Genomic DNA, 15,918 nt, shown 5'->3' with positions numbered 1-15,918 from the left:
CGTAAATTACATCAAACCTCTGGGGTTTTCAAGAAACATTTTATTACGCCTTACTACATGTATTATAATTCGTAGACCCGGTCTTCTTACTCAATTCACATCGCCGCATCAAAAATATTGTTGGTTGAATATCAAAAACATGTTTAATATTTCAGCCTCTCCACCACTGACAAAAAAGCTCGACTACTCTGTACCAAAAAGTATAGAATATATCTTGGTTGTTTTAAAACAGGCTTAAATACTCTGGCGCCTCTCTTACATCAATGGGTTAATTTATTTTTGTTTCCAACAATATTCGACTTCCCTATTACCTATTGTTGCTGTGTCTGTCACATTCATTTCACTACCACGACGATATCACAATAAGCACAGCTTGAATGACAACATCTCTTGAGAAGTGCGTTCTCAATGAAATCCAAGATAGCTAATTCTGAACCTCTCAGTGACCAGTCCCGGGAAAAGTAACATATTTATTCTTTTGTGATATTGTCAACAAATTGCCCGGCAATAATTCTTATTATATCTTTTTCTGTCCAAAAGCTGCGCGATCATGAAACGTACGCTACGAATTGGCGAAAAATGTAATTCTCTGCATCGTTGACAGTTTTATTTCTCACAAAAGAATCCTAGTTGTATCTCATTGATCCACCTCAAACTTTTTTTAGCCATTTTTGTTTCTTTATATAATAGACGTTTTGTTCTCAGCAGTATATCCTTACACCTGTGTAACTCAATAAAATATCAGACCGCATGATTTGATTCAAGAATTGACTAAATGATTTATTCAACAATTGGCTATCACTCTAAATATTGACACGGACTCGGTACCCCAAATAGGTTGCTGTATTCCTCGAACAAAAACGCAAAAAGGGATGAGAGAAATGTTTGCCAATAGAGAATAAATGACATTTCAATGAGAATGAAATTGTGATGAGGAATTAAAAGGTCAGGTTACTGGATTGATGATGCGGGTGGGTTGTTTTCGGGGGAATTGATCCGCGCTTGTCATGACTAGAGTCAACAGATTTGATCAGCTTCAAATATTTGTTGAACATGAAGTTATCGTTATCATTTCAATATCACTATATAATTACTGTGATATAAACTATAGTGAAGGATTCGCACGCTAGTGCTAAATTAAAAATTTCTCCCAAGTTATTCCACATATTAAATTCAGACATAATAAATGCATTTGATGATTAAAGGAATATTTCACAGAATATTTAACTACACACAGCAAGCACTCTTCTTTTCATTACTTTTCAATCAAGATCTGCTTGAGTCCCAGCTGGGGAGGCCATGACTCTGAGCACAAGGCAACATGTTACATTGTTTTCTAGCGTTCCCTAAAGGGAAAACATTCAGAGAAGGAAAACTCTCATTGGCAAAACCGGCGCTATTCAAAATAATGACTTTGTCAAATTTGGGAAGTCGCATCTGGAAGTTGCATCCTTACGCCTAATGCGTCCCGACAGGACAGGGTTTCTCGCTTATCTCGCCAGAGCCATGTTTCATCTGACTGCTGCCCCGTCCCAGTCTCTCTCAAAGTGCCAATCATTCCCAGCACAATCTGATAGTAAATGTCCTTATAATTGCAGTTTCGATTTCGACCAGATTTGTTTGCCGATGGCTCGAGATTGCTGTGCATCTTGACTTGGCTGTTTGCTGGAAGGCCAGTCCAACCACTGCGAGGTTTCTCGTCAGAGAGCAACTTCGCAGGGTATCTCTCTGCTGGTGTCACTGTGAGAATTTCAGAGATGCAGTAAATAGGCCTTTCTAGCTGTAGTTGGGCCGGTGACCGCTTTGGTGAGGCAACCGACCTCCAGCAGTTTGGTATCAATTACTGAAATGAAGGAGAAGATTTTGTAAGAAATAAAGCAACCTTCGTATAAAAAGTCGCAGTTTTTTATGCGGCCTTCTTCTGTGACCTTCTATGGTTGCCGGGCATTAGTGTATCTTAAAGTTTGATCAAATAGTTTTGATCCCTTTATTAAAATCTATATCTGACGCTGGTATTGGTATTGAATATTATTGGAATTTTAGTTGTTTTGCTGAAAGCATCATTCACTCGACAAGGCTGACCAGTGGTATTTCTGGAGACCCTCTCATCTTTTAAACAAACTCCCAAATCCCCATCAGAGACTCAATTAGCAATCGAAGACGCCATCTGTCTATATGAGAACCAATCGTTCATTGAATTTGTTTATATCGGGAAGGCTCAAGCCACTAAAGCCCAGTTACGGAGGTAGTCAATCCTAAGGTAAACCACAGCCAAGCCCTGGATTAGAGTAAGCCCACCATTAGCATATCGTGTATACTCTGCCTTGTGCTTTCCGAGCTGTTGCAAGTTGAAATGATACTGACTATAAAGTAGCAATTATGAGTTTTCCCTGGGATTCTGATGTCTTTTTGTCGTGATTCGAGAAGACGCTGTTCAACATATCAAATACACAATTGATACACACATAATACAAGCCCTAGGGGGAATATTTTTTTCTTCATTTCTTGCTGATGGCAGGACATGTATATGTAGAAGGCCTTCCTTTGTGGAACAACAATTGGGGCTGGATTGATTATACATGAACTTGCTTAACGTCATTTTTTATTCCAGAAGAATGATAAACAATGAGTTATTGAGGATAACAACGGTTCTGATTGTGCTGAACAAAAGATCGTCAGGACACAAATTATTACTCTACACAGTCGTTACTTATTCTTTTGTTATCTTCTCGTTTCAGGTGAAACCAATGAAAATGCGAAGCCAGCCAACTCAGAGGACAGTGCCACGGAGGACGATATAAAAAAGAAACGCCGGCAAAGACGGCAAAGAACGCATTTTACTAGTCAACAGTTACAGGAATTGGAGGCGACATTTGCGCGGAATCGGTATCCAGATATGGCCACGCGGGAGGAGATCTCCGCTTGGACGAATTTAACGGAAGCTAGAGTCAGGGTAAGGGTCTAATTGTCTTCCATTATGCACCAGAACATTCTTCCCGAAGTGTTCTCTCTCGCTCTCCCCTCGAAAGTCTCGTTTGGCTCTCTCCCGACAACCGTCGCTTCATTGCTCGAGTTTCACGAGCGATTTTATCATTTCATTTAATTTCATCTGAGTCCGTGATTGCGATAAATCTGCCCCTTGCGATTTACATTTTATTCATTCACGTCTTGTGTTTTATTGCCGAGAAGATACCGATTTATAGCTGTTCCGTCACCAATGCGAATCACTGGTTTCAATTTTACATTATTTCTACTACGGCTCTGTTTGTGAGACAATGAGGGCAATTTCATTCGAGAATATCTCTTGACAGCCCAAGGGCCGGTTTAAGTAGTGAAAACCTATGTTTTTCCTTTCGTCCATCGTTTGTTTTTATACCGAGTTTACTTTTGCTGACCCTCGTTCATTTCACGTTACAAGTGTACATGGATTGCATTAGTTCCTCGCTCATTTTTGGTCAAAAGATCCACGAATATGACCAGTATCAAGTCAATACCTATCCTTGAATTTCCCTATTTATGTCTTTGAAAAGAATAGATTTACACAAATCATGTTTGTTCTTTGAATTCTATCTCACGAACGCGACATACTAAACTCCCGAACATGACTTGTTACCTCAGAGTCTGGAGAGCGGGTCAAGATAATATTGTCTTCTATTTGAATGGCCGTGAAGAGTTCAAGTATCTTCGGCTCACATGGTATTTTGATTGTAAGATGCGCCCTCGATAAAACGTGATGAAAGACTAGAAAATGTTTCCAGTTTGGCGCTTCCTGGTCTGATTCAACCCCTGTCGCCTTTCCCCAGTCGGAAAAACACGACACTGTCATTATATCTGATAATTACCAGCCAATTAATGTCCGTTTCCTGGACTTCAATGTGGTCATTTATCAAAAAGGCGAAGCTACTTTCGAAGCCTATAGGATAACAATAACCTCTGAATACGATCCTCAAAAAGGAACTGTTAATCCTCTGCATTGGTACTCTTACGGTGGTGAACGGCCCTTGAACTTGAATTGAAGTTGATAAAACTTGATATTAGTTAGAAGGTGTTTCTGCTGTGATTGGTACCGACACCAGACCTTGACTACGGTATTTCTCTTGCAAAAGTCTGAGCGAGAATCCGCATGGCCCGTTTGGAGGGCAAGCCCGTTGTCATGAAAGAGAAAAGTTGAGGTACTTCAAGTAAGCAGCCAGTTTCACATTCTTACAATACATTGGTTAATAGAATCTTATTGCAGCTGGAAATGCTTTCACTCTGGTGTCTTCAACTGTGCACTTAATAACCCAGAGCGAGTGCTACTTCTCAAAAACAAACATTTGCGATTGGCCACACCTGAACGAGCCACAGAATGAAATGTTGGTTTCAAGCTTCACACGAACATCATTGCTTCAGTGGATGGTGCCTTCCCTCTTGGATGGCAGACAGGCATTCAGGCAGTCAGGGTGGGCAGTCTGGTGTCGACTCAAATTTGAGAGAGAGAAAGAGTGAGCGTATCACATTTACTGATTTGGCCAAAGCCGGTCGATATATTGACCGAATAATCTTGGCTCTCAAGGAATTTCAAATAGCTTGAGTATCCAGTAAGGGTTGCAGGCCAAACATTTGAAATCTCTTAACACGGCATCTTATTTCTGTAAATGAAAGAAATTAGATTGCAAACCCCAATGGTGAGAGTTTGCACTTGGTAACATGGTGCACATTCACCCTGTCTTCGTTAATGAACTTGTAAAATGTTCAGGCGTCTTCCCTATGGGTTCCACGGGACGCCAACAAGGTCATAATTAGTTGGAATGGCAAAGAGCAGCATTCTCCAGTGCTGTAATGTTCTAGTTTGTTTAAATCACAGTATAAACCTCTGGTGGAATCCTGCTATTAGCCAGCACCGTATCGAGGTGTGCTCTTGGGCAATTAAAGGCTTACTCAAGAATTCACCTTAGTTTTACTGGGATGAACTTAGGTATTTGCAATATACAAACACGGATGACTGTACATTTCACTGGCACCTGACTTGAGTGGAGTTGACGGGTATATTAGTGAAATTAACAAAGTTTCAGGCAAGTTGTAGCAGAAAGGTTACAACTCTCAAACAAAAAGGGAACCAAGTCTATGATTTGTTTTTATGATGAAAGGTACTTGCGTAGTGATTAGATTCGGATGTACATGTATGACTTGTATGAGAACATGCAGTAAAATTGCGTGTATTGTTTGTGAAAACAAAAACCGTTTCACTACCGTGCTTAAGCTTATTGTCAATGGATTATAATCACACAAAAATGATTTAACGAGTTTGTAAATCACAAAGCCTGCTAACTGTTTCATTTGTTCGTCCTGTGGTCAGTTTCTCAGCATAATGCCATTGAGACGGTCATGATTTCCTTTCAATATGTCCTTTCTCAGCGCGCCGGATGCGTCTACTCCCTACCAATAGATACGCTCACGAGCACAACGTTTCCCAATCAAACAGCGCTTAATCCCCTAACTAATAAGTCTTCAGAGATTTATCAAATGAGTTACAATCCATGTCAAGATGAATCTACTAGTGGCAGCTGTACATGTGTAACAGCATGTCGTGTAGTGATATATGGCATTGTCCACTAATCCTAGGATGAGTACTGGATGCGTAGTCCTATTTCTCTTGGTTCGATTCCTCTGCAAACAGTGTGGTCTGTTCAGCCGGCTTGGTCCCAATTGCGCAAAGACAAGCAGTTGACACGAGGATTAACCTAATCCCGTATTCATAGATTGTTAATTTAAATTGAATGATGGTGTCGAAAAATAAACATGAATGAAATATGAACTTGTTATGTTCGTTCTCAGAGGATACCATTTATTCTCACTTATGTTTGAAAATATATATGTATTCATGAAGCTTTTGTTGCGAAATTCCAATTAAATCTCCGTGGAGTTTTGAACAATGCAATATCTGTAAACATGACGAGGGAGAACATGATATGAAAAAGTTTCATCCTGACGAGGAATATTGATTATATGATCATCAATATAATAACTGTTTACCAAATCAAACTACTGCTGGTCTGTTTTAGTGACGTGTTGGAAGAAATAAGCAAATCTACTTCATGACAGCGACTATAAATGATTACGTAGCCTCTAAAGGTACACCACGTACAACTATAACTATCTCTCTACGATGGTCATTACAACCCAATCAGACAGAGATCAGTAAGACAACAGAAAACATAACGAATAACCCAAAGATACACTTGGGGAATTGGGCCACATTTTATCTTTCCTCCCTTGCTATTTCAAGAGTCCACCAGCGAAGATGCTCCCGCGCTCTTCATCCAGTGTGGCTGCTTTACGGCCATATTACGCGGTCAGCAATCACAGGAATTGTCAGATGCTTCCCAAATCGGTCATTTGCCTAAACAATAACTGGACATAAATGGGGTAATTCATATCGAAATTTGTACGCAAGGAATAAATGTCTATGGGACGTGATTTAGCGGTGGTGGTCACTGTCTGAATGGTAAGTTCGTATCAGGATGGGATGAGGGAATTGCATGATGGATGGATTGTCTGACCGCTGCCACACTTGAGAGTCTTTAGTTCGAGCTCAGTCAGTGGAGGTTCCCTCACAAAACTATAAAAGGACATCAAGTAATACCGTCTTTTTATTCTGTTATTTCTAATAAGATGCGTGCTGATTTCCTAAATACAATACTGGACAGAGGCGATTTGATTTGATTACATGATGTTAGCGCCGCGGTCAAAAGCCGCCATTTTCTACCTCGTCAATCCCGTAGTTAATTACAATAATTTTCCAATCATCCAATCAAATTGTAAACCAAAATCATCTTCGGTGACAAAATATAGTGCGCTACAATCAAAGCGATCGCTCTGATAATGCATCATCGCTAATTATCCAGATCAGTGATTGGTTGAGGCGGGGCCCGCGAGCGTGATGTACATGTATGTTGGTCATTACCAGAGTATTAATCTTTCAATCAGATTGTGATTCAGCGGCAGAGGAAAGTGCGTGATGCGGCCTGATGCTGGATTAGTGCGCTGTCAAAAAGTAATCCCTCTGTAACTGGTGAACACGGTTGTCTTAATTACTTGGTCCGGGATCAAAAGAATAACACGCGCTAAAATATATAGAGAGTTCTCCGGCATGATTTGGTCAAAGTTAGTTTTTGAAGTTCCATAGGCGATGATGGATTTAGAATCTAATATCCTTGTCATCGCGTGGCCGAAACTGACGGCAACATTTTGATGTTCTATGATATCCTATGTTTTATTGTATTCTATGATATAGGCCTACATGTTGCGATATAACTTCCATAACGACAGGGTTTGTTAGAGGGAAGTGCATCGTTGACGCTGATCACCGGGGTCTCGTACGCCATCTCTGAACAGCTGGGGTGTCGTAAATTAAATTTCCATCTGCAATCCACGATTTATCTTAATCCAAATCGCTCGGTAATTTACACATTATTTTATCATAATACATAAACAGAGTCATAAGTTACCATTCCATATTCAGCGATTCTCCGCGTGGACTGATGCCAGGCCACCCTCCTTAACCCGGGCGACCCTCCATCCCAATAAAGGGGCGATCACGGCGAGGAACTGCCTGCGACATTCTCGCGGCGTAATCCGGCGGAATTCTCTAGGGTCTTCAGTAAACCATCAATATATCTAAACAATTACTGTAGCTCAGCGCAGCAATCATAGCCGGATTAGTTCCCGAGCGAGATTTCCTTGATACGAGGCAAGAAAGTTGATGCGAGACTTTTCTAATTTATTAAACGGATAATGACAGGCGATTCTATGCATTTGCCAGCTTTCCACTAATCCCGGCAAGGAAACAGAAGATTTACCTCTACATTAAAGTCAACTGCATTATTTCAGAGTTTGCCGTGGTGGTTCTTTCTCATCGGTTTTATCATAACAGCAGTCATTCACTGCGCTAAGCCTGCTTTTATTACCTATTGTCCTGGTAAGGATTTGGGGAATGGGTTTTGAATGTGTCGTGCTGGCTGAGACAATGGGCAAAAATTACCGTCACAAAACATCCACACCATCGCTATCTGTAAGCTTTGAGGTGACAAGAGTGTTGGAAAGTTGGGTGTAAGGAATGTCCCACAGGTTCTCACTTCAAATGGCCATCAGCAACATCACATTGCCATCCACATTAGCGCCAAATATTCAGAGCGACTGCCAGCCGGTAATTACTTGATAAATATTTATTGGCTATTCCGGAGATAAAGGCCTATTCCGTCGCAATCCAATTTGTGGCGGCAATATCGTGATCAGATAGTCCGAGACTTATGGACAAACCGATATTAAAGCTTATAATTGATCTGGCGAAGCCTCTGGGGCTTTACGCTTGTCTATTTTCCCCTGTTTACCCAAAGCCCTTGAGCTCGCAACAGAATTTGTCGAAGCTCAAAATAAACTCAAATTAATTCATAGGTGTAAGATGGTATTTAGACTTTATGATGTCAAACTAACTTTTCTATTGGCTTTTCTATCAGACTCATACTTTACCCACATTATCAATCGTCAAATTCTTAAACTATACTAAGATGATATTGAGTATCAATGATCTCACACTTTTGTTTCTTGTTTGATACAGTTGTCATGGTCGCTGAAAAAAGTGACTGAAGGTTATCGATGGCGGCCATCTTGGCAATACAGACTTCAAAACATATGGGGCGCCAAACAAGACCAATTATCCGCCCTTCATCATTACCCTGCTAGAAGCCAAGGGTAAACCCCCTACATTGTTAATACCTTGCTAGAAACCAAAACTCCTCAACCCCTACATCATTACTCTACTAGCAAACACAAGCCCTAAACCTCTTATGTCATTACCCTGCTAGACCCAAGACCCCCTAACCCCCCCCCTCCCCCACATCATCACCTTTGGAAGAAACCCAGACGCCTATAAACCCCCTACATCATTAACCTGCTCGAACCATCTTCAGCATTAATTTTATTTGCCATGTCCGATGAATCAGCGCCGTCCTGTTTAACCTTAATATACATGTGTCGCTCTCATCAAATTCTCCATCAAGTTTGCTGATCCCAGTTAAGACCCAGCAAGATTGGACTAAGACAAGCCAAATGACAACAAATTAACTTTAGATTTACTGCAGATGTGTTACAGTTATTCGGTTCCCGGTGGCATGAATAATTCACCAGTGGCGTTATTTGGGGATGAGACGAGATCGGAGCGATTGGTGAGGAATCACAGTGTGTTGTGTTTACATGACCACCAAACCCCTCAGCCCGCAAAGGGATTTTAATTACATCTCTATTGGCTGAGCAAACTGGGGTTAATGGCTGTATCATGGACGCAATCATTGTGTCGATATTTTCATTAGTTTGATATTTTACCAGTATAAATCAATTATATGGATGTTGTTGATTTGTGCGAGTATGTAAACTATATAAACAAGTGGTAGCAGGCGGGGGGGGGGGGTACGCCCTTAAAAAAGTCCCACCAAAATAGTTTGAATGGAAGTTATCAGTGTGGCGTTCCTCCTTTTCTGATGATGGGAAACACAACATCCCATAGAATGCAAGATGATTGTTTCTCTCATTGTGTCGTTCAAGCGGTTTCGTTTATTGGACGTGTTGGTTCAGCTCCCGGAGGATACCACGATCTCGGCAATGCCGGCGTGATTTGCTCATTATTGCTGGCGTTCTGTACACAGGTGACGGTTTATTGGCGTCTTGAGGGCACTTATCACCTCAGCTAATTCATAATGCATACGATCACGGCTTGCCGGTGATTGACCTGGCATCGCTTCTTATCAGTTCTGGGAGAGACAGACCAAGGTGATATTTCAAGTGACAATTGGGACTGCTCATGTCCTGATGTCTTAATTGGCGGTTGAGAGGAGATACATGAAGGCATTGAGCGCATCTCTTGCCGGTGATTGAACCTGGCTTTGGGTAGACAATGATATCGCCACACTCTCTTATGATACTATGTTCGATTTGATCTCTTTTGATGGATCGTCAACGGACTACATTCTCGTGGACTGTGTCTTGAGTTACACCTCATTTGGGCCATTCGTCAAATCCTGTAGTATTGACCTTGAGGCGAAGGTCCACTGGTCACACTTTTCCTCGCTTCGGTTGTTAGTCTTTATTTAGCGTTGTTTTTCTAGACTTTCTGATTGCAATTAAAGTGACTCGACACACTAATGTTCTGTAATCCACTTCTGTTCTTTGGAATTCCGTGAATACCTTTGAATTATCTTTTGTAAAGTAAATAATGCCCTAATTACAGTGAGTGCTTTTCATTCATGTTCACCTGACGCATTGTTGTCCTCAACAACACAATAGGTAAAAAGTCGCGGAGCAGGCAGGGCATTGGCAGGGCCAGGGGTCATATTTCTCATGAAAACCACTCACTCATCCGCCTATCGACACCTGCCCCCGTTCTGTCTCATGTTTCTCATCTACCAACAGACAATTAGCCACATCAATTCATTTACCGTAGTAAGAACGACAAACAAAAACCATCATGACAGAGATTCATGAATTCTGTTCGGATAGCGGTCCATAGATTGAAGATGATGGCGGCCATCTTGGCCATAGATAGGGCATCACATACCGGTTATAATCCCTGAATTCATTTCAATAATGACATGCTGTTGTTTTTGTCGTTGCAGGTATGGTTCAAAAACAGACGGGCGAAGTGGCGAAAGAGAGAACGCAACATGGAGACGTTCAAAACGGGTTTTGGACCACAGTTCAATGGACTCGTACAGCCTTTCGATGACGGGTTATACACGGGCTATTCAACGTACAATAACTGGGCGTCAAAGGTGCCGAGCCCCCTTGGCTCCAAAGGTTTTCCGTGGGGACTGAACTCTCATGTTAACCACTTATCCTCGGTTGTGTCTAGTCAGCCTATCGGTGGATTCACGTCATCTCCCAATAGCATCACAACCACCATGGTACCCAGTATGACCGTACCCAGTGTACCCTCTATGTCGAATACAATGAACAGTGCAGCGGGTACGCCTTGCCCGTACGCGACACCCGCACCACCTTACATCACCTACAACAGGGATCAGTGCTCGAACAGCATTGCTGCTTTAAGACTCAAAGCAAAACATCATTCCACTGGATTTGGGTATGCACCGGTGTCTTCGAGACAGCCCACCCTGTCAGCGTGTCAGTACGCATCGGTGGGACAGGGAGCGGCGGTGTGAGGTAACGCGGGAGGACTCAAGGACACGAGCAAATCCATGACCTCTTCTGTGTCATGACATTAACGTCATCAGAGGAACTCGAAGAGCAGTGTCTCAACCGGTGACCATGTTCAGAGTATGGGTGGACTGGGTGCGCACGCATGTGAGAATCCAATAGGCAATGACAGATCTTTCTATTTCACGTGATATGCTTGGGATTATGAACTGAATACCTCCTGTGTATAAAGTGGAAGATGGTTGGCTGAAGAACTGTAACATTGTTTGTCGACTTGGAACTTTGGCAAGCTGGACATCAAGAGTGGTCGCCAGTATAACATTGTTTCAAACATGAAGCCGACATAATTCGTTCAATCCGAGAGTCCCTCAGTTGAAGAGTTGTTCAAATAGCGATAACACTGGCTGATGTTGTAGTGACCTTTGAACGGACGCGCACATGAGCTCGTCTTGCATGTCTTGGTTAGTCAAACGTCTCTGAAATAATCAACGCTATTTGAAGAAAGTGCTGCTACTGATATTTCCAAATGAACGGCGGGTTGTAATTTAAATGGTAGTTTTATAGGTTTGTAAGTGTGTAGGAAATCAAAATCAAAACAGAGACTTCATACTTTGAGCATGAGATCTCTGGTGAGGCACGGGGCTGGGCTAAGGAGCGCGAGACAACGACAGATATGAGAGTAGTGGTTGTGTCTTTGTCGCGGTTGTCTTGGTGGATGTGACGCCCACTCACGTATTGCGCTTGACAAAGGCGTACGTCATCTACAAGTTTCTTCGTTTTCGTCATGGAACAGCTGTAACCATCGACTCACTTGCCCAGTTTCAGGTCTATTTCTAGTCAATATGAAACCAAAAACAACAGTACATATTGTGCTGCAAGCTATCGATTTGAGGATGATGGTACAATCTGTGTGATGATCATTGAACCATGTTTGCTGTCGAGAGGACCAAATCATCATTATTATTGGCCCGGTCTGTTTGACCACCGACGTACTTTCCAAGTCTGGATAGAACACCGGGCATGATGACCTGCATGTAGAATCAATCGATAGACCATTTGCACATCATCCACAGGCACATGAAGATCTCGAATCAATCAATTAATAGATCGCTCACTCTATCAACCTCCCCAACTGATGTGAACACGTGTTGTCAGTTGTGGTGGCGTTTTAAATGGACTGATTGAATAATCAAGCTATTGATTGATTATAGATCTTCTTGCGCCTGTGGGTGAAAGCGAATGTTTTGATGATTTCAAAGAGTATGTCCGTATTCGTATTTGGGTATCAACCAGCATACAGGGTGTACCATCATTCTCAAAAACTTCTATCCTTTTGTAAATATTTCTTCTCGAGATCCGAGTGTGCTCTGGCTGCGGCCATAGGTTTATGTATGTAGTATTAATTAGTGGTTGATAATATATTCGATACAGTATGCAGATTATTTTATAATGTTGTGAAATGAGAGTCACTGTGCTGCAGCAGTGATGAATTCGACTGCCTAAACTATTCTCTTTTTTTCTTGTCAGAGTTGTCTAATTAAGTTGTCTTGTCGAACTCCAAGTGCATTTGACGGTTTCTATTCTCTCTCACTGTCCTTTGAAAGACAAGAAGGAAATTAGTACAGAAAAACCAAGTTATCTTGACTGTACATCATTGGTATGATGATACTATCAATCATGAAGATACGATTATGATAATCAGACTGTTGAGATGGTAGAGCATGAAGCACTTGTATCTAATGAGCAGCCAGGCAGAACTCCCCCATTCATCAGTCTCTATATCAACACATTTCATGGGGTCAGAATGCTTTATGGAACATTGGGTACATTGTCCTCTCCGCCAGTTTCAACCTCCACACATTATGATACATCATCAAAGGTTTCCATGTACAAGGCTACTTGTACTTCGTGACAAGTGAAAGACGATTTACATTACAAGGAAACACTTGAAATCGTAATAATATGTAGGAATTCGTGTTAGTGAGTTCGTAGGATGTTACAATGTCGACCAAAACTTCCCGTGAAATCTGAAATAGTTGTAACTGCATCGTAATAATCATGCATACATGTATCTTTTCGAAAATTGAAATAGACATACTTGTGTGAAATAATTAACTTCTGACTGCCCAGTTTCAGACACAAACAAATGTAGTTAATCAATTATGAAGCTGTTTGACCGTCAGTGTCTGAGCAACCTTGAGTCTGTCATATTTGAAAGACTCTGCTTATTATAAGAAGGTCGATTTCGTTGGGTATTATTGTGTGAGTTGCATTTCAATTCTTCTAGAAAGACTAGTCAGCACTATATTGAATTCAACCTGCATTTTAAGTGACTTGAATCGGTACAGTCATACGGAAGTACTCTGTGACGACAGCATAGTAGGCCTACCCATCAATTTGTTTTGTTAAGAGACTGAGAGGACTGAACTTTTTCCCCAGCTTCTTGTTTCAACTCTCAAACACAGTTTTACTGGTGTTTCACTAAGAACTTTACCGATTTTACCTCTTCTTGCACTTGAGTCAATTATACACCAATGGCTTAGTAATGTACATAAAAGTAATCCTGATTTGCCGTTATTGGATCAGGTGATTATTTTGTGCTAAGAAAATGGGATTTCTTGCTGTTTTCTCAAGGCTTATTATGTATCGTCTTGGCCTAGGTTTCCTCTGTTACCAAACACCCTCCAAACATTGACAAGCCACGCGTGTTTTCAGGACCAAATCCCACTGATTTTTCTTATTTTTCTCTGTAATGGTTTTTCATATCGAATCATGTTTTTTCATGGATTGGCAAGAGAATGAATAACCACAATAAAAATGTCTAAGTATCACAAAGTTTGCCTTTTCGTTTGTTTGTCTGCTCCAAGGCTAATTTGCATGTGAAGGAGAACGAATGAAAGGCGGAGGAATAGCCCAAAATGAAAGGGGCCCGCTGGGGTGTGCTGGTCTTGGCCCATGACCAGATTTCAAGGAGTCACGATTTGTAAAACCCTCCTGACACTCTGTAGAAAGCCCTGGCATTGCTACATGTATAGGGTATTTTCCCATATCTGAAAAGCGAGGAGTTCACTGAAGTGAGGAGAAGGCCTGGAAGAGCCAAGTTGGCAGCTGGGAATAAGGACAACTTTCCTCGTCTCAAATATTAGTGGAAACCGCCCCTCCTGAGACATGGGTTACCCCCGAACTCAAATTCGACTGAATATCTGGTATCTCTCCCTCTTCTGGACCCCTTCTATAAGAAATCATTTCCGTCCCGATTACAAGCGGAGGACATTCATGACAATTTGAAGTTTCTGCAAGTGAACATGTTACACCAGAAAGTCGAACATGTCTGAACCGAAAACCAAATCTTAGCACAAAATGTCCATGGAAACAACATGGCTGAAGTAACTCATTGACCTCAGACCCTAAACATCACGTGATCAAACACAGCCCTCGTAGACGACCCGATTGCCGCAGACGCGCTAATTGCAGACGACCTAATTGCAATCAGAACGACTCGTCAAATACCTACTCATTAAGCCCTCTGAGTAGGGGAACAAAAAGTCAATAAAGACCCCCAACAAAGCATTGTGCATAAGACAAGAATGAGTAAAGTTGTTTTGAGCCAGTTTTAGATGGTTTAGTAGACAGGAAATATTGAGAACTGTTTCGGAATTTTCACCGCCATTCCGATGCAGTTCGTTCACTGTCAACAGGTGGGTGAAATGCCTAAATCTAAATAAAGTCAATGGAGGAGTCGAGCACACGTGTTTTCATACATTTTTCATTGTTTAACAAGGTAACACAAGACCTAGCATCATTTAGGTTTGATCCTAACCGATTTATTGCCCATATCGAAAAGATTTCGTTCAGAATTTGATGTGAAGGAATTTGGACCGGCAAAGCCCACTTGGCGGCCATGTTTGATTTTGGGAGAGCAGCTAGCTTCTCCAACGATTTTATCCCGTTCAGGTGTTAGATTTGTTCGAAGTTCACCCTACAAGATAGGATAGGATATGTATCACTCTATATCAACGGCAGGAGTAGTTGGGGCCCATAGATTTTGTCACAGGTTTGTGTTTTGCTTATCATCTTTCGTGGCCCGTTTTGTCCTTTCTTCCTGCAAGATGGTTGATTTGCAAGCTGGTTTCAACATGTCCATACTTGAAAAACCACCAACGGACTTGTCTGAAATCAATAGAGGTCCAACCAAGATTAAACAAGAAACCTCTTTATTTGTCTTAACAAAGAGCATCAATTCTATATCCACAACTCAATCCTGACTTGGACTGGGGCAGAATTAGCATTCGCCAAATTTGTGCCGGGTTAGTCCTGCACCTTTGGGATACACACCAGAGTATAAGTTGAAGGGGGAATGGTTCTGAATCAAACTTGCCAATGTTCAACTTCTTTCCTGATGAACAACCGGGTCATTGTCGAGCCCATACTAAGACAAACAAACTCATCCTGACTGAGCGCCCGCAATTTTTAGCTGAATCAAATGAAGAAGTTCCTTAAAGAAGTAAACATTATCTTTTGTATTTGGCTGTGACTTGATAATCACTTATTCAATCAGCCACAGAACAAGAAACTATGCAAACCTGCAATCCCTTCTATTAAAAGCCACAGTATTCAGCAAAGAGAAGGCCTGCAGTGTCAAAAGCCAATGAAATTATTTCAAAATATCATCGGTCACTTTCATTGGTGTTTTTGCCGTGCAACCCAAATTTATAACACTGGTTGATT

General features: G+C 41.5%; 1 protein-coding gene across 2 annotated transcripts in view; it reads left to right on the top strand.

Annotated features, from left to right (window-relative positions):
* Nucleotides 1–14,025, top strand: part of LOC135496221 (pituitary homeobox x-like) — a 42,000-nt gene extending 27,975 nt beyond the window's left edge. For both annotated transcript variants that reach the window (XM_064785411.1, XM_064785420.1), the window contains 2 exons: nt 2,739–2,953; nt 10,650–14,025. In XM_064785411.1, coding sequence (XP_064641481.1) covers nt 2,739–2,953; nt 10,650–11,195 — 761 coding nt within the window. In that variant the 3' untranslated portion in view covers nt 11,196–14,025. The remainder of the gene's footprint in view (nt 1–2,738; nt 2,954–10,649) is intronic.
* Nucleotides 14,026–15,918: the final 1,893 nt, after the last annotated feature.

Source organism: Lineus longissimus, chromosome 1, assembly GCF_910592395.1.
Source record: "Lineus longissimus chromosome 1, tnLinLong1.2, whole genome shotgun sequence".
In the NCBI taxonomy this organism is placed as follows: domain Eukaryota; kingdom Metazoa; phylum Nemertea; class Pilidiophora; order Heteronemertea; family Lineidae; genus Lineus; species Lineus longissimus.
Note: the sequence above shows the minus strand (reverse complement) of the source record. Positions and strands in the feature narration are given on the sequence as shown.